Source organism: Quercus robur, chromosome 9, assembly GCF_932294415.1.
Source record: "Quercus robur chromosome 9, dhQueRobu3.1, whole genome shotgun sequence".
NCBI lineage: Eukaryota > Viridiplantae > Streptophyta > Magnoliopsida > Fagales > Fagaceae > Quercus > Quercus robur.
In genome coordinates, this window is record NC_065542.1 from 27,325,573 (window position 1) to 27,345,665 (window position 20,093).

General features: G+C 33.9%; 2 protein-coding genes across 2 annotated transcripts; both read left to right on the forward strand.

Annotated features, from left to right (window-relative positions):
• Nucleotides 1–1,866: 1,866 nt before the first annotated feature.
• LOC126700243 (uncharacterized) lies at nucleotides 1,867–7,754 on the forward strand. Its single transcript, XM_050398285.1, has 4 exons — nucleotides 1,867–2,370; nucleotides 3,442–3,495; nucleotides 5,783–5,908; nucleotides 7,282–7,754. Exons 1-4 carry the CDS (start codon nucleotides 1,954–1,956, stop codon nucleotides 7,465–7,467), a joined length of 783 nt encoding a protein of 260 aa, XP_050254242.1. The 5' UTR covers nucleotides 1,867–1,953; the 3' UTR covers nucleotides 7,468–7,754.
• A 2,349-nt stretch (nucleotides 7,755–10,103) lies between these two features.
• LOC126699319 (uncharacterized) lies at nucleotides 10,104–10,949 on the forward strand. The gene is made up of 2 exons (XM_050397067.1): nucleotides 10,104–10,454; nucleotides 10,549–10,949. The coding sequence occupies exons 1-2, from the start codon at nucleotides 10,286–10,288 to the stop codon at nucleotides 10,773–10,775; spliced, it is 396 nt and encodes a 131-aa protein (XP_050253024.1). The 5' UTR covers nucleotides 10,104–10,285; the 3' UTR covers nucleotides 10,776–10,949.
• Nucleotides 10,950–20,093: the final 9,144 nt, after the last annotated feature.

The window sequence follows — 20,093 nt, forward strand, 5'->3', positions numbered from 1 at the left end:
CCACGCTGATTTGCACGAGCCCAGCTGCCACAGACCCATCGTCGTCAACCCACACTTGGCCGCCGACCCATGCTGGCCCATCTCAGTCTCTTTTATCTGTTTTCTGCGTTTGTGCTTGTGTTTCAGTGTGGATTTAGGGCTAAGTTTCAGGTTGTGTTTGTGTTTTAGGCTGGGTTTTTGTTTTGGGTATGAGTTTCGATTTGGGTTTGTGTTTCGGGCGTGGTTTTTACTGGTTGTTGTCGATCTGTGACCTCTCAGTTTTGTGTTTCTAATCTAGGTTGTTGTCGATTAGCTCATTTTTTCTAGTTTTTCTACTTTCTTTTTTTGTTATTCTTCGCTGGTTTTTTATGGGCATTGGTTACAGTGACAGGGTTGTGGCTGTATAGTGATTTTTATGGCTTTGATGGTGTTTGTGGTTGTGTTTTGGTGGTTGAATGAAATATTATTTTATCGTAGTATTTATATTATTTTATTGTGTTAAAAACTAAAATAAAACCACTTATGTTGAATGTTTTGTAATGTGAGAAAGTAAAATAGATAAAGTGACTTTTTGTGGTGTTAAAAAATTAAAAATTTGCTTTCGCTAATTGATGCTCTTAGTAATTCTAATTTAAATTTATTACTAAAATTACTATTTTGCCCACCAATAACAACCTATCACTTATGATTTGTTGCGAAAGTATTGTAAAAATGTTGTAAACATAGTATTTCTTTATAATAAAAAATATGAACTAAAGTTATTTGAAATAAAATTAAATGAACAATCTTGTACTTTTAATTAGAGTTGTAAATAAACCACATCATTCATAAAATAACTCTTGACTTAGTAAAAAATCTATACATGTTTGTTTGTTTATAAATAAGCCAAGTTTAAATCTTAACTTTAGACTTATTTGATAAACGAGTTGAGAAAGTAAAAAATAAAAAAAATAAAAATTCATGAATAAACTCATAACAAAATGGCTCGATAAAAAAAACAAGTCTAACTTAAGCTCGATGATAGGCTTTATAAAAAACAAGTTTAGCCTAAGCTCAATTATGGGCTTGATAATAAACTTGACATAGGTTTTAAAAATAAACTAATAACTTACTAAATCTTTAATTAATTTGGAGTTTAGGCCACACTTTCAAACCAAATGAGTTTGATAATGCATTTGTGTTAGAATCATTTTCCTTCTCCCTTATGTGTGTGTGTGTTTGTTTCTCAAAAAAAGAACAGGCAATTGTCTCACATTACTTAAGAAAGTGTGTTGTGTGTAGTGTAGCTTATCTCACATTCTCTTAAAAGTTATCATGACTTTTGAGCGGAGTTGTAGTGTGTTTTTGTATTAGAACATTTTTTACTCTCCCATCGTGCATGTGTGTTTGTTTATTATATATATATAAAAAGTTTGGTAATGTACTAAAATATATAGGCTTGATAATGAACTCTTGTTGGATCTTATCTTAATCTTAATCTTAAGATTAAGGCCCCGTCTGGAACACTCACTAAAACACATGTTTTCAGTTTTTAAATAATATTACACGTATTTTCACACATTTTTTCACCCACATCTATTTCCATACATGTTTTCAGTTTTTAAGTGCATGTACCGAACATCTTCTTAGAGTTTGATATTGAGCTCAATCTCAACTTGATTAATAAATCAAACTAAGTGAAACCAAGCTCAAGCTTTTGGGTTGTTGTGATCTTGAACTCAAATATTGGTTGTACTTGAAGTTGAACATTTTGTTTTTATTGTGAGCCTAACTTTAAACATTCCAATATTGAAGTTGAAATGGAAGACGTGGCTGAAAGTCTACCGTGGGATCAGTTGCCCAGTGGCAAAGTATTAGCCATTAGGCAACTGTAGAGTGTAGAACCGAACCAGGACCGAACCACAAACCCCCTCCACCGCGAAAGAGAAAAAAAATATATAAAATAAAAATCACAAATACAAAGCTTCCGTAGAAATGGGCCACATGGCCACAACAACGCTGCCATGGCAACCTTCACCGCCGTTAAAGCTAAAGCTAAAGCCACGCTACTGTCACCCAAGGCTTCCGACGACGACGACGACAGTCTTCCCCTCCCGCCACGTGGCGCCCATCAGAGCCTTCCAGCGCAGCGACATCGACGGCTTCGCCAAGCGCATGGTCTCCGGCGAGGCTTTGAAGGACGCGTGGCGCAGCGCCAACGACGGCTTCGAGCAGTTTCTTTACGAAGCCAAGAAGGCCGCCGAGCGACTCGACCGCCGCTACTCCGTCTCTCGCCGCCTCAGCTCCGTCGCTCGCTCCGCCGCCGACCGCGCCCGCGAAATCGATAGGGAGTTCGAGATCGGAATGCGCTGGCGCACTTTCTCGCTCGACTTCACCAGAAAATTGCCGAGGGTTTGTTCTCTCTCTCTCTCTCTCTTTCTCTCAGCTCTCTGGCTTTTGTTAGGGTTTGTTTGGAAATAGTAGAAACAAACTCTTTGCTCTTACTTCACACCTGAGTTAGTACAGTGCACTCTCTAAATTTGTGTCACAAGGTAGTGTAGGAGCTTAAGAATGATGTTAATTATAGGTTTTATTGGTTTAATTCAATGATTCAAGTTTTGATTGATGTTGAGAACTTGTTCAGAACAAGCAATCATAGGTAGGTCTATAATTGGAATTTAGGAATGGTGTTTCAGATTTTATAGGTTTAATTCATGAAATTCAATTCTGGTTTGTCGAAATCTAAATCATTAAAGTAAGAGAAATGATAAATACAGAGCAGCTTTGGCAAAGAAGACAACTTGCATAGGAAAGGAAACACACCCTACATGAGCTGTTATAGTTGCTTGAAGATCTCTCTGTTCGATACTTCGAGTCTAGCTTAGTTACAGATTACATATGCTCATAGGCTTTATAGGGCTGCCGGCACAACTGTTTCCTACTAGGACTACGCATTTTAATTTAAAGTATAGGTCTTTAGAAAGTTTGGCTCATATTCTAAGCCGGGAACTTACAAGAACTAAATAAACCCACCATTGAATCCTATATTATCCACAAGCCGCTAGCATGGCCAATTCTAGCAAATCTGGAGCCAATGAGCTCTAGCTTAGCTGACACCTCCTCCCTTTGTAAGTACGAGGTGGAAGGTGAGGTCGTGGGTTCAAGACTCATTGGGTGCATGTGTAACTTACAATCAAAAAGAAAAATTCAAGCAAATCTGAAGTATAGAAATTTACTTTGTCATAGATCGTCAGTAAACAGATAAAGACAAAAAACTAATCTAGTAGCATTTAACTTAGTACACCTAAAAGAACAATGGAAATAACTAAAATTGATCATAAAAGGTCACATAAAGGCAAGTTTTCTTCACTATTGAAATTTATACTTTCATTTGGTCTTTGAATGTTGTTATTGCCTTATTGTCTCTTATGCTTTTGATGTGAGGGTGATCGCTAATAATTCTGTTCTTTGCCATCCATGCAGTACAGGAAACAGCTCAATGATTTTTTGGACACTCCGTTAGGAAGAAGTTTTGCGGTATGTATCCCTTAAAGTAATGCTGCATGTTATTTATGTAAAGTTTGAACAGATTTTTCTATGAGGACTATTTTATAAGTGCAATTATATGATATTACAGATGATCTTAATTAATATAGGAGGGCCTTTTTAATATTTAGTTTGTTATAATAGGTACTGGGCTATACTTTTTGATAAAACTGATGCATATTTTACTCTCATTAGAAAATTAGGTTTCATAAGGTAGGTTTGGAAGGATTAGTTGCTGTCAGAAGGTTTAGTGAAATCTAGGGCTTGAGGGTTTCAAAAGATGAGAGAAGGGTGTGATTTGGGGCTGTAAATAGGAGGATAACAGAGAAGAAGCTGGTGGATGTCTAAGCTGTGTGAAATGTCATGTAAATGGTATTGGAGCTGGTTATAGATTTAAAAGGATGATTAAGGTGATAGAAGAAGAAAGAAGAAATAATAAAGAGAAGAAGCATGCTGTTAGAAATTAAAAATGCAAGTTCTAAATTTCTTTTCGGTAAGCACTGACTCCATAATAGAAAATTACCTCTTTATAATAAGGAAACCCAAATGCAAACTAATCCTAACCCTTAGATCAGATGAATACTAATCATCCATATAAAATTTTAACAATTAAAATAAAAGAAAACTGAAAACTAATAAGGCCCAAAAAGCTACCTTTAGCGCTTAATGCCAGCCAAAGGGAGTTTTTAATTGGCATGGGCCTCTTAATTGACGTAAGGCCCAAAGCCTTAGTCTTGGGCATAGGATAGTTCTTCTCTAAACATGCTAGGGCTGCTGCATAACTGATTATCATTTCGAATGAATGGGTGAAATTTAAAGGTAATGGCTTTGGTATGAAAGATACTTCATAACTTTGACCACCTGTGAGCTATGTGCATTTGGATTAACTTATTTCCATTACCTTATTTGCTTATGTACAGGTTTTTAAAGTCTCACCTTTTCTAATGTAACAGCTTTCAAAGTCTTGTTTTTTCTAGGTACAATTGTACTTTTACCAACTTTAAGCAAATAAGCATTTTAACAAAAAACTAATCCAGACGCATATTGTCACATAAATATTCTTCCAGTGCTTGTTCTGATTCCAAGCAAGCCCATATGCTAATTCTGGGTTATTGTCCTTATCTCATGTTTGATGCTGATTCCAAAATCCAAGCAATGCAAGGTGTTGATTGCTAGGTTCTATTTTCCTGTTTTAATTGTTTGGTGCCAACTCCAAGCAAATCCTAGGTGTTGATTCCTAGGTCCTATCTTTTTTCCCCCCCCAAACACATGTTCCCATTTGATAGTTCATTGGCTTGTTTCAGGTTAGTAGGTTTGGACACCAAATTTGACCTATTAATGTTTATTGGCTGCAATTGATATTGATTACTACTGATTGATGCTATTAGAGAGATTTGATTTTTATTTTCATATATGAGGTAATCTCATTATGAGTTTATTTTCTTTCCATGTCTGTCATGATCTGGGGACCTTTTTATTTATAATTTCTGGGGACACTATTTAAAGAGGCCAAAATTCACGGTTGTAGATTAGTTGATCATGGGCTTTTAAAATTTGGGTTGGAAGTTTTCTTCCAATGCCTGGTGTTGATCCAAGCAAGTCCAGGGTTTGAATCTTGGGTTCCTATCCTTATCCCATGCCTGGTGCTAATTCCAAGCAACCCTGGTTGTTGATTCCTAGGTTTTATTTTATTTTTTCTTTTGATTTCTTGGTGCTGACTCTATGCAAACTCTGTGTGCTAATTGACTAATTCTAGGTCCTATCCATTTTGTTTTGTTCTCTTTTTATTTCCCAAGCACAAGTCTCAAGACAAGTTCCCCTTGAGACTTGTCTTGCATCAGTTTTGTTATTCATTATTTAGTATGGTCAACTCAAAATTAAGTTGTTTTCTTTTGCATATTGAATGTAATTCAGAGTAAACTATAAGTCAAGCCACAGACTAAAACAAGTCATGGTTACCATTTTCCATTTATTGCTCGCTAAACTTGGGGGGTTCTATGTCTTAGCGATGTAGAAAATCTCAAGATGAAATGGATAGAATTATGCTTTAAACTTTGAATACTTGGTATTTTGTTGTAAGAATTTTTAGACTTATCTTTCTTTCTCTTCACCACCTGTCAACTGGCAGAGACATCGCATTAACAACTATATTCAGGAAAAATAGCACTTGAATATGTACTAATAAAATTTCTCTGTATGTATTCTGAATGTTGGTTATGCAAACACTTTATTTGGTAACTTAATCTTGGTTTTGAACTTTCTTGTCTTCTTTTTGTAGACAATTTTCTTCCTCTGGTTTGCGTTGTCTGGATGGCTTTTTCGGGTCTTGATATTTGCAACATGGATACTGCCATTTGCCGGTCCACTTCTTATTGGGACTATCGCCAATAACCTTGTTATAAAGGTATGGTTCATGTTACTTTGCTTTTGTCTATGCAGGTGTGCTTGTACAATTTTATAGTTATTTTAGTTGCAATTCTTTTAGGACGCAATTGGACTTGTTGCACCATATATTATTGTCAATATGATGCAATTAGTTATGAACTGTTTGGCAGTCTCTCTTTAAGCCTCATACATGGTCAGAATATATCTTTGAATAAATTTCAGGGCAAAAGTCACCATGATCAGATAACCAAGTGATTATCTTTGTGTATGAACTTTCAAGCTATTGGTAGCTTTCTACAGAAATTGTGATAATTCACATGTATGACTTTCATTCTTGATATGGTCCAATCAAAAGGGAGGCCCTTAATATATATTTTCTTCCTGTGCCATTCGCACCTCTTATGTCATGATCAATTTTAATTGATGTGTTATGTTATAAGACTCTTATTGTTTTGATTCAAAGATTTAAATTCTTCTTTTATTATTATCCAACTCCGATTCCCCTTCTTTCAATAGAGCTACTTCTAGTCGACCTTTTTTTTTCAATGAGAGAATCTATTTTTAGTTTTTTTTTTTTAATAAATCAATATGTTTTTAAATGAAGCTAAAAGGTGGAAATGATTTCAACTAATTTTGTGTCATGTCGTTTTGGAGGATATCTTCATCATTTATTTTGTCTAGGAATTTATATATTTTCATCCCACTTAATTATGTAAACTAACTTGGTTCAATGATTGTATTTGATCAATTTTGCAATGTATAGCTTGTTCATATATGTATCAAATATAGTCAAACATAATCCTACTTCCTTGGCATCAAACTCAGTGGTTATCACTACAAAAATGAATGTAATTTAAATGAGACAGAAGTAGGAAATCTAGATGTTCTTCTTGATCTGTTGGAAGTGCTAGCATGGCCAATTGTGTTGCACCAAATGGTTTGTCCTGCCCCATAACTGTTTGGTTGGTAGCCTTTCTTGATTTTCCACATATTCTATTTAGCAGATGAATTTATTTATTATTATTATTATTTTGATAAGTAATAAGTTTTATTGATATAAAAAATGGAACACCCTAGTACACAGGGAGTGTACACGGGGTCAAGCAATTCAAGTACGATGTATTTATACCACCGTACTCCCTTAGTGCGATGGTCACTCCACAAGTATAAGTGCTTGTGGAGTGTGGGGGGTAAGGGCCGGGGTTCAAGTCTCCAGGAGGGAGCTTTACACACATATACACTTAGATTAGGCTAGAGTAGAATTCTATCTTGTATAAAAAAAAAAAGTACGATGTATTTATTATCAAAACCCATTTGGTTTATCTATAGACTGGAATTTATGATTAACTAATGAATCAAAATAACGTGTCAATTTCCCCTAAACTTGGACAGGGTGCTTGTCCTGCTTGTAAGAGGCAGTTTGTTGGTTACAAGAACCAAATAATTCGTTGTACAAGCTGCGGAAACATCGTGTGGCAGCCGAAAGGGGATTTCTTTTCAAGAGATGGTAAAGGCACCTCTTCTTCAAAATCAAAGTCAGACCCTGATATTATTGATGTTGAGTTTGAGGAGAAATGAAGGGATGCCCAAGTGATGGTGCCATGGTGATTTCACTCAATATGGGCATTTAATACAGAGAGCAAAGAGAACATTCCTACTGTTCATTAGTTCTGATGTTTTGTCTCATTATTATTGTTATTTTTTCTTTTCTTTTCTTTTTTTTCATGTTTGTGTTAATTCTGTGTCCTGTAATTTTGAAGTGCTTATAATGTCAGTTTGTATACCCTTCTTCTTACAAGGAATACCACAACCTCTTGTCCTGACAGAAAATCTTTATATTGATGATAGGCAGCCTTTTGAGACAATGACAATCACATTTTCTAATGTGCTACAGGAAAAAAAAAAAAAAAAAAGACTCAAAAACAAATCTAACATGTTAGAGATATAGGAAAATTTTGGCAAATTTCTTGGCCTCCTGAGATTGTTTGTCTTTACCATTTGTATGTTAGCAATTCTCACATTGGTTGGCTAGCATGTTCATTTTTGTATTTGATTTGATTTTTTTTTTTTTTTTTTTTTTTTTTTAATTTTTCCAAATAACTGAATTAGTTGAAGTGTATTTGGTTGATCAATTTGTTAGGTCTACTATGGTGATCAAAACATATTGTAAACATGGGACCATTTTGTTCACCTTCGTATGTATGTGTTTAGCTAATATAGACTTATTTTGCCTATTAGGCAAATCTTTCAATGGGATGGATTCGCATCATGATTATTATCCAATAGGAAAGGGTCTTACCCTCACCTTGATATATGGTATGAAATTAGGGTCTTATCCTCACCTTGATATATGGTTTTATTTGGCTTATTAAAATGCACTTTTTCGATTCTCTAATTACTACATCTTAAACCCCAAAAATTAGGAGAGGAATAAAATGAACCTTATTGCCTTAGTAATTAGTATAATTTTGAAAAGTACTCTTGAAATCATAACAAATTAAATCCTAAAATTTAAGTGTAAAAAAAAAAAAAAACTAAGGTTTTAAAAATTAACAAATTAAATGATATTGCATTGTATTTGAGATTTACTATCGTATCTATTAAAAATAAATAAAATAAGGTTTAATTGCAATGTGGCCTCCCAAAATAAATTCCTTAGCTTTGCATAGTGGTTCCTACAAAACTTGCGCAAACCCCAAACTAGCAAATATAATGAGATTTGAGATGTAAAGGCCCCGTTACATTGGGTGGACTCCATAATTACTTGACCATCACATTCTTTAAGGTCTGAGTTGTAATGGGCCTGTTACATTGGCTGGACTCCATAAGTATGAAACTCACTCCTATGTGAAGGAGCATTATGTACTTAACTATCTCATCATTTAACAATCTCTTTAAATTTGACTTCTTACCTCATATAGAGAATAGTTATAGCGTCACAACAATTACTTTTATAAAAGTAATGTTAGTAATAAACTCAAATGAGAACAATTTATTAAAATTTGCCAACTCCCTTCCAAATTTGCTTTGCAAAGTCATTTCATAGTCTCATTCCTATGGAAGTGGGCGTTTTATACTTGGAAATCCCATCCTCTACGAGTCCCCCCAAAGTTGATTGCTTACCTTGTCCAAAGAATAACTCTAGAGTCACAATTGCTTCTGTAAAAAAAAAAAAATTAGAATTGTTAAAGTAGCAAGTTATTAATGGTGGACTCATATGAGAACTATTAATTAAGGACAATGTTTAGCTCCAAACAATTTTAGAGGAATCTTGTTCAACCCACTACGTGACTAGTTATATGACTATCCATGTATATTATTTAAATGAATCACACGACTCATTAAAAAAGCAATAAGTCTAAGTACACAAAAAAAATTTGACAACAATTTTAACACCTATTGATGTGGCAATTTGACATTGGTGTACCACCAAGTGGTGTTAGTGATTGTCCCAGTTGAGAATGATGTTGCCATCAATTATATTACGCCAACTCAACAAATTGTGAAAAAAAGTTATGAAATTTATTGTGTCTGTAACATTATTTTTTTTTTATAAAGTCATGTGACTAAAACTATAACTGTCGCTATATAATGGGTTAGAAGAAAATAACGCCAAACCGAACTAAACTTTTTCCATTAATTAAAACTTGCCAACTCCCCCCTCCAAATTTTCTTTGCAAATAGCATTAAAGGAACCACAAGTAATCTCATATTTTTTTTTTTCACATTTGTGATTGGTAATTTGGTACATGACTACAATCCATATGTATCACAAATAACATTTTGGTCCGAGTTACTTGCAATCAATTTGGTCATTATATTTTGGCATTTTAATTGGTCCATGTTATTTTCAATTTGTAATAATTCTATCTAAATCTGGGTTTGCTTTAGTTGTTAAGTTGATATGTGTGTGGTAAATTTGGTTTATGTTTTCATGTTTGATTGCCAAAAAAATACATTAAAAGCTTGATAGGGACAAAATTATTTGCAAATTGAAAATATCATAAACCAAATTGACTATTTTTTTCACAAAAATTAAAAAACAAATTGTGAAAAAGAAGCCAACCAAACAGTAACACTAACACCAACTCGATCTCCCCAATCCTTTTCCTTCTCTCCTAGTTCTATGCCATCAAGCAAAAGAGATATCCAGATGCTCACGCCTTTTCTTTAACCGTCCACACACACCAATTACTTTTCTTGTATCTTAGAAATTTTCGCTCGCACTCCTAATGAAGAACAAACACCTTCTCTCTCTCTCTCTCTCTCTCTCTCTCTTTCTACATATATTGTAGGCTTAAATATTCGCTTACACGTATCTTCATGCAATAATCATAAACTCCCTTGACTCTCTCAGTCGTCTTCCTTTTGGTGTTCTTTGAGGTTTTGTCCCACCATGCCTTCCATATCTCAAGGTTTAGTCTTCGCCGCAGCCATGGTTGTCTCTAGCACCCTACTCTTTCTAGCTTATTCTAGGCATAAGTCTTTCCCACTACCCCGACTTTCCAAGAATCAAAATTCCCAACAGCCTGAAAAGAAAATTCTACGTTCTTGCTTACTTTCTGGTACATGGGTTCCTTCTCTTTTGTTCTTCTTTGCTCTTTTTTTCTCGTTATAATGGTACTAAACGTTTGTGTCTTTTTTTTGTTGCTATTGTAGAGGAAAAGAAAAAGGAGAGAAAGAAGAAGAAAGTCCAGTTTGCTGAGGATGTGAAGGAACCAAGTGGGAATGGTAAGGAATACAGGAAAGAGTGCATAAAGTTGAGCAAAGATGAAATGAGTTGCGGAAACAAAATCCCAACAGTTAATGGAATGCCAGAGAATCGGATTGCTTTGTACAATGGAATTCACAAGGACCGCATGCAAAGAATGCAGTGCTCATGGTGATGAGCTTTGTAGAATTTCAGGTTTTTTTTATTACAGTTTTTGTGGGCTGCCATGAAGGAAAATCTTGGACTTTTGTGGTTGTAAATACTTGTTCTTTGTCCAATTCATGGTTATTTTTTTAATGAGAAATATTGGGCAAAATTTAATTTGTTAACGATCTCAATTTTTGTTTTATTCTACATGTTTTAATGGTTGAATTTTAATAGTCTGTTTGTTTGAATTGTTGTGGTGATGATCATGAGTTGGTATAAGTCAAGATAATAATTTATTAAAGCAGATCTTCTTTCTTGAATATTCTAAAGAACAAAAGGCAAAATTTCAAGTTAGTTCACGAGTCTCAGATATTTAACAATTTTTTTTTTCTTTCTTTTTTGAAGAACCCTGAGTCAAATATATACAATCAATTCAATTTATGTTTTGGCAAAATATTGACTAAGTGTGCGTTTGTATAGCGTTTTTGTCAATGTATTTGCGTTTTCTTCTTTGTCCCGTGCACCGTTCACGGACCAACTTGTACGGAGAAACGCGTTTATAACTTTAAAATTGGGTCCACAAGTACTATTCATAGTTTAAAAATTATTTTATTACAGTGTTTTTAGTAATAAGTTTTCAGTTTTCGACAATAAGCGGTATTCAAATAAACCCTAACTTTGATAATATGATCCATGGTTATTTTTGAACAGTAAGTTCCAGTCAGATTCCGTTGGAGCTTTAATTTGGTTATAAAATGAAGCTGGCTTGTACTTTTTCCTCATTCATTTACTTTCCAATTGACAATAAATCTTCAATAACTATCACTAATTATTGGAAAAATATAGCATAAATGATCCATCACAACCACACAATAAAATTAATTAAGTCCATTTTAAATTTCAAGGTCTCTTATTCAATCCATGAAATAAGAATGTGAAAGTAAAGATGACTATCCTTACCACCGCACACTCTTGGTGCGATGGTCATTCTATAAGAATAAGTGCTTGTGGGGTGTGGGAGGCAAAGGCTAGAGTTCAAGTTTTCAGAAGAGAGCTTTACACATATACATTTAGATTAGACTAGAGTAAAAATTCTATCTTGTAAAAAAAAAAAAAAAGACCATCCTTTAAATTTGTTGTTATTAAAAATTAAAAAAAAAGAAAAAGAAAAAGAATCCTACTAGTGTCACTTGTTAAAAACAATTATAGGTAAAACATTATAAAAATAAATTTTTGAAAAAACACTTCACACTTCTAGAAAGATTTAAATGTTCACTGGCCATTAACTTTTGTAACAGGCATGCTTGTACGAATATATTAATTTTTGTAACATAATGTTCATTGGCCATTCACTTTTGTATCATAACATCCAAATACAAATAAATATCCTGTCTCATTTTGTATATGTTACACCAAGTTTGTCATATATCATTTTTTTAATTATAAAATAATTAAAGTTAAAAATGAAAATAAAAAAAATCTAACTCAAGACAAATTATAGTAGGTAGAATATATAGTGATTCTAAAAGTGAGACAAGCAGTGTTTATTCGACACGATACAAAGACGTTAATTTGGAGTCTAAAGACATGATGATATCATAAAAAATAAAAAGACTGTTGTTTCAACTCAAACGCTGACAATTACAAACAATTAATTTCCATTTATAACAACCACGAGATTTCAAGTAACGAATCGTTGTAAACAACCTTAAAACGGGACAAAATTCTAGGAAGGTAGTAAGTAACAAGTGACAACAACCAATAAAATAATCTATCTTCTTATATAAGAAAACTCCAATTTTCTAGCTTAAGCATTTGAGCTTTAGCAGTCAACACCACACGTGTTTTGACTCTTTCTTTGTCTTGTAGGGTTTATCTTTAAGTTAGACATCTAATTTTCGATTATTATAAAACAAACATCATAGATTAAAATTTTATTGTATTTATAAAAAAAAAAAAAAATCACATTTAGATAGAATAATTGGTTGACAATCGAATATTTCTCTTGCACAAAATTTTGCGTAATCCAATTCTCTTAACTTGGTTATGTGGAAATTTTTTGCACAAGTTACTACATATTCTTTTCCTTATAAAGTAAAATAAAAAGCACGTCACTTTTATAGTCGTGTGACATTTATAACTCTCTAAAGTGAAAAATTTAGGATTAAACCACCATGTGAGCTTTTTAGGGTAAGAGATATTCATGCAATTGGAGAGGACATGTAAAAGGAGAGAGACAAAGAGTTAAAGTGAATCCGCATTTTGGACATCTAGACTTGTAAATAAATATATAAAGTGGAATCCAGAATATCCAAATGGGCTTGAAAATTATTTCCAATATGGCAACATTGTATGTAATTAAAGAGAGAAATTTGTGTTTATTTGAATTTCGATAACTATCATTTCAAAAAATAAAAATTGATAACTATGAGTTTGGGGTAGGGATGGGCAGAAACTTACCAGAGCCAAAGAAACCAACCAAAGCGGATGAGAGAGAGAGAAATAGAGAGTATTAAAGTGAAACTGCATGTTGGACATCTGGATTCAAAAATAAATAAAGTGGAATCCAGAACATCCAAATGGGCTTGGCATTATTTCCAAGAGAAACTCATCAAAATCATTTTGCCCCTTTTATTCCAAAGTCAACACAATGGTGTTGAGGGGTAAATTTTGATGTTCCTAGAATATGGGGTAGCTAAGTCAAAACTCAACAATGAACCCTTGAAATAAAGCCCAAAGGCTTTTGGTGGAATTTTTTTTTAAAATAACAATAAATATTAAAAAATTTAGTTAATTGTCATATTTCAAAACAATTTTGAAAAATAACATCTCGATTATCTAAAACTCGAGTTCCAGATGGAACTCGAGTTTTTAAGTCTCAATTTGGAGAAAAAAAATTGCGTTGAAAATCGAGTTTTAAAGACTCGATTTCCATAAATTGCAAAAAACGCCGCTATATAGCTTTAAAACGTCACTATAGGGATTAAAAACGCCACTATAGGGCACCCTAAACCTGGTACTTACAAAAATTTTTTGCAGGAAAACGCCGCTATAGGGATTTAAAACGTCACTGTAAGGCTTAAAAACGCCACTATAGGTGAATTTTTTTGCATAAAACTCGAGTCTTAAAGACTCGAGATCTATGTGGCATTTTCCCATTCAGAACGCGAGTCTTTAGCACTCGAGTTCTAATATGGATCTCGAGTTTTAAAAACTCGAGATGCTACTTTTCTAAATTCTTTCAAACCGTTCCTAACTTACTATTTTGAATCACCACGTGAATCTGTTCTGCACAAAACCTCCTTTTGGTGTTGTGTAAGTTTGCCAAGTAAGAGATAAAGGCTGCACCCTGACAAGAAGACAACAATAAAGCACAATAAATATGTTATTATTATTAGTTTGTTATATTATTAGTCTTTTTATAGCATTATAGTTCAAATCAATCTTCCAGCGGTATGGTATTATCTCTAGCGGTAGGGTAATTTTTAGTTAATAAGTGTGTTTACATGGTAAAAATCATATGTTTTCCTTATTATTATTAAGTCAAAGTAAAGGAAAACTTCCATAGTATCCAAAACATTATGACCTTCATCATAATAATAATAAACAAGGATTAAAGGCTCCATAATTACAAATAAAAGAGGAAAAATAGGATGGAATGAAAGGAGAGAGAGATCCCAGCTCAATGCAGCAAGTATTAAACTAAGATTTTGGTGAGTGTGTGTGCATAAGGCATGAATGAGGTAATGTGGGATGTTTTGAGTGAGTGGAATGAGATTAACACTGAGGTTAAGGCTTTTTGTGAGGGTGGACTGTTTATGACTAGTTGAGAGACATTTATGGGCTATGATTGTGTGAAAGGGGGAAAAGAGTATTTGAAATTAGATGAGTGTGGGCCAAAGATGATAAGTGGTGAGCCTGAGGAAAGCTAAATCATGAGCAAAGTAGTAAACAAACCAAGAGTTTTGGAGAGGGTAGCTATCCTCTGGTCAGTTATGGAACGTTTATGGAGTAGGAAGATGTAAGCAAGGTGGTGAATGTTGGTGTTATGGTGACTATAGGCTGAGAAAGGTTGTGAGTGAGCTCAAGAGAGCTTGGGGAAGCTTAAAGAAAGCTTAATAGGGATTGAATTTCTGCAGAATGTAGTCAATGACGTGTTTTTATAATAAAGCTTTAAAGAAGCATTAATTAACAAAAATCCAAAAAACTTATGACAAATCAGAGGTAGTGAATCAAGGTTAATCTTCCTGGGATTTTCGGTTAGAAGTAGGAAAATCTACTTTAGGGGTTGCCTTGCTTCTTTGGGTAATGATGAGATTTTAGAGTGTTTTGCATTAAATGCCAAAATTTTTAGGGCTGAGCTTAACTATTGTGATTGAGGCGTGTATCAAGAGCAAATCCTAATGCTGCAACTAAGATTCAGACCCCTGAGAAGTAAGATTTAACACCCTAAGCCAGGTGTCAAGCTCTAGTCCACTTTAGGGGGTTCTGCTAGAGATCCCTTTATGCCCTCCAAACCACATGTTCCCAATTTTTCCCCTTTAGGATTCATGGGCTTGGTACATGAATCATGTCTTGAATGTTTTTAACATTTATAGCATCAATTTGTTGAGATTTGGATAACTTGGTTTCAACTCTCCTTCCGCTGGAGGTACAATCTTGAGGAAGATGATGAAGTTCCATCATTTTTCAGACTTCAGCTGATATGACAACCCTTGGGCATTGTTCACGTCAGGTAGAGAGTGGCAGAAAACTGATGGGACAGCCCCTAGTTCATCCTCAAAAGCTTGGTTCTCTTGTAGGAGTCTTTAGTTGTTTTTTGGTTAGGGATGAACAAAGGGCTAGTTGCCCACTTTCAAGCCACTTGCTTGGGACCTTTTTGGGTTGGAACTCTTCTCCATTTCAGCACTTTTAGTTGGGCCACATGACCCTTTCTTTGCTTGGGCTTGTTCTCTACTTCATGAGATTCTTGGGCCTACAAAATAGGTATTAAAAACATGCTTTGCCATGAGTTTTTTTACTCCTCATGGGCTTTTAGTTGTTAGTAGAAATAAAATGAATTCATGAGCTTTTATAAAATATTTATGATAGATTTTGGGTAATATTTCCCATTGGCTTTAAATAACAACTTGTTTAGTTTCTCATAATTTTTACTATGGATTACTTTGTAAATGATATTTTCTTTGGGGTTTTTTTAAAAAATGACCTCCAATAGTGTTCTTGAAAGTAATATTTACCATGAGTTTTAAATAAATATGGTAACAACCACTATAATGGAATAATGTGATGTTCTCATGAGTTTCTCTATAGATAATCATAATGGACATGTATGATGAATAATTACCATGAGTTTTGGTAATAAATATTATGAATGTTGTGATGTAAGATAGATAGTGAACATGAGTTTATAATATGAAATAATTAAATGTCATGGGTCTAATAATCATAACTTTCCATGAGCTTTTATAAGATGATTGTCATGGGTTTTGAGAATAGATAATTCATAAATTCCATGAGTTTGTAATATTGTAGTAATAGGTTTAGGAATCTAAAGTATCGTTAATTATTGGACTTTTAAGTGAAATAATTATGATATAGTATTTTGCCAAGTATTAATAATCTTGGGCTTTTGATAGAATAGTGCCAAGTAATTAGCCTGGGCTTTTAATAGTGCCAACGTAAGTTGGGTTTTTGATATTGCCAATGAGAGTTGAGTTTTGATGTTGCCAATGAGAATAGGGTTTTGATGTTGTCAATGAAAATTGGGTTTTAAATATTGCCAGCGAGAATTGGGTTTTGATATTGCCAATGAGAATTGGGCTTTAATATTGCCAATGAGAATTGAGTTTTAAATATTGCCAGTGAGAACTGGGCTTTGACATTGCCAATGAGAATTGGGCTTTAATATTGCTAATGAAAATTGGGTTTTAAATATTGCCAGTGAGAACTGGGCTTTGATATTACCAGTGAGAACTGGGCTTTGATATTGCCAATGAGAATTGGGCTTTGATATTGTTAATGTGAAATGGGTTTTGGATAAATAAATTGCCATGGGTTTAAATCATGGGCCTTGATTATGGATTTGAATTCCATTAATAAAATTGTTTGCCGTAGATTTGAATCATGGGCTTTTCAACTATTGCCAAGCATAAGTATTCTTGGGTTTTAAATAGAATATGATGTGTTTTTTGGATTCATAGGGTCGGTTTTGGACTTAGCTAAATAATGATAATAAAATTGGATAAAATATGAATTTTTGGGCTTTTTGTGATATTTTATATTATAACCTAATTTAGATAATGAGATATGAAACATTTGTGATTAACATAATAATAGAGCAAAACATTTGGGAAAACTCAATAACTTATTAGTGGTGTTTGAAAATAAATAGGTGGTACTCAAATAAAATTAGGTGTAAAAAAAAAAAGTACCCTAACAAATGGTATCAACTTAGTTCTAAGTGAAAAAAAAAATTTTGGGTGTGAGGATTTGTGAGAGGGAAACAAGTCCTAACAAAAGCAACGACAATGGTGAGTTCAAGCAACCATAAAAATGGGAGCCCAACTACCTTCTGTTAGGGTATTTTTTTTTACACCTAATTTTATTTGAGTACCACCTATTTATACCGCTAATAAGTTATTGGGTTTTCTCAAATATTTTTTACTCTATTATTATGTTAATCACAAATGTTTTATATCTCATCATCTAAATTGAGTTATGATATATGAAAGCTCAAAAATGTGTTAAAAACATAAGAGCTGTTTAGACCCCTCAATCAAAGTTACGGCTCGATAGATTTTATACTAACTTAATTTTAAGTGCGGAATAGTGTAAATGCAACTGGATAAACAAACAAGCTACTCTAACACATATTCATATAATCATAGCAGTAAAATGAAATGTAAAAGAGTAGGGAAGAAGAAAGCAAACACAGATAACACACCAATGTGTTATCGAAGAGGAAACCGAAGAACTCAGCGAAAAACCTCTCTGCCGTCCTACAAGCGGTAATCGATCCACTAGACAATCATTTGGATACATGGGTTAGCAAGAGACCCTCCAAGCCTAATCTACCTGCTGTACCTAAGCCCTCCAAGCTTCTACTCCAACAAGACTTCTTGGAACCGTGTCTTGTCTAGCTCTTTGGATCCCGCAACAAGCTCCATGTTGCATTTGCCATCCTTGGCTTCTTCCAATGCTTCCCAGCAGCACCAAAAACTCACTTGACACTCTGAAAGGGTATGGTAAGTGTTTGAGCTATCAACCTCTTAATGGTATGGAAATGGAGAGGTAGGAGTTGAGGAAATCCACAAGCTTATGTGTAAAGATATATGGGTATGATAATCTCTAACTCTCAAGGTGTTTGGCTAGGGTTTTCTCTCAGAAGCACTCCTTAACATTTGTGGGTAATGTGGGTATATATAGTGTGGGCACAGAAAATGTATATCAGATAGTACAGTCTGGCAGAATAGAATATTTCGCGGGTGTCTCGCAGGAAGGCCTTACTTGCAAGCTACTCACGAAACATAGCTGTCTCCATCTATATTGACTCTTCGCATTCCAGTCATGTGCAAGGCACATGTTTCACTTCGCGGGATGCTTAGTCATGAGCTACCTGCGAGAAATCTTCTGGCTTCAATTGTTTGAGTCTCACACTTTCTCTCTATCACACAACCCTTACAATCAAATCCCACAATAAATACAGGGTACAAAATATTGAATATAATTACAATCAAATTTGGCACGGAATAAAAACCAACAGAATACATATTTGTAAATTACAACTTTACAATATAAAATATCACAAAAAAGCCCCAAAACTCATATATTATCCAATTTTATTATCATTATTTAGCTAAGCCCAAAACTGGCCCTATGAACCCAATAAACACATCATATTCTATTTAAAGCCCAAGAATACTTATGCTTGACAATATTTGAAAAGCTTATGATTCAAGTTCATGGCAAAACAATTTTATCAATGGAATTCAAATCCATGATCAAAGCACATGATTTAAACCCATGACAATTTATTTATCCAAAGCCCAATTTTCATTAGCAACATCAAAGCCTAATCTTCATTGGCAATATCAAAGCCTAATTCTCATTAGCAACATCAAAGCCCAATTTTCATTGACAACATCAAAATCCAGTTCTCACTGGCAATATTTAAAACCTAATTCTCATTGGCAATATCAAAGCCCGATTCTCATTGGCAATATCAAAAGCCCAACTTACGTTGGCACTATTAAAAACCCAAGCTAACTACTTGGTACTATTTTATCAAAAGCCCAGGATTATTAATACTTGGCAAAATATTATATCATAGTTACTTCACTTAAAAGTCCAATAATGAACAATACTTTAGATTCTTAAATCCATTACTATAATATTACAAGCTCATAGAATTTATGAATTATCTATTCTCAAAACTCATGGCAATCATCTTATAAAAACCCATGGAAAGTTATGATTATTAGACCTATGACATTTATTTCATATTATAAACTCATGTTCACTATCTATCTTACATCAAAACATTCATAATATTTATTACCAAAACTCATGGTAATTATTCATCCTACATGTCCATTATGATTATCTATAGAGTAACTCATGAGAACATCACATTATTCATTATAGTGTTTGTTACCATATTTATTTAAAATCCATGGTAAATATTATTCCCAAGAAAAATATTGGAGGTCATTATTTAAAAAGCCCCAAAGAAAATATCATTTACAAAGTAATCCATGGCAAAAATTATGAGAAACTATACAAGTTGTTATTTAAAGTCCATGAAAATTAATACCCAAAATCTATCATAAATATTTCATAAAAGCTCATGGATTCATTTTATTTCTACTAACAACTAAAGTCCATGAGGAGTAAAAAACCCATGGCAAAGCATGTCTTTAATGCCCATTTTGTAGGCCCAAGAATCTCATTAAGTAGGGAACAAGCCCAAGTAAAGAAAGGACCATGTGGCCCAACTAAAAGTGCTGAAATGGAGAAGAGTTCTAGCCCAAAAAGGTCCCTAGCAAGAGGCTTGAAAGTGGGCAACCAACCCTTGTTCATCCCTAACCAAAAAACAACTAGAGACTCCTATAAGAGAACCAAGTCTTTGAGGATGAACTAGGGGTTGTCCCATCAGCTTTCTGCCACCCTTTGCATGACGTGAATAGTGCCCAAGGGCTGTCATATCAGCTGAAGTCTAAAAAGTGATGGAACTCCATCATCTTCCTCAAGACTGCACCTCCAGCAGAAGGGGAGGAGAAACCAAATTATCCAAACTTCAATAAATTAATGCTATAAATGTTAAAAACGTTCAAGACATGATTCATGT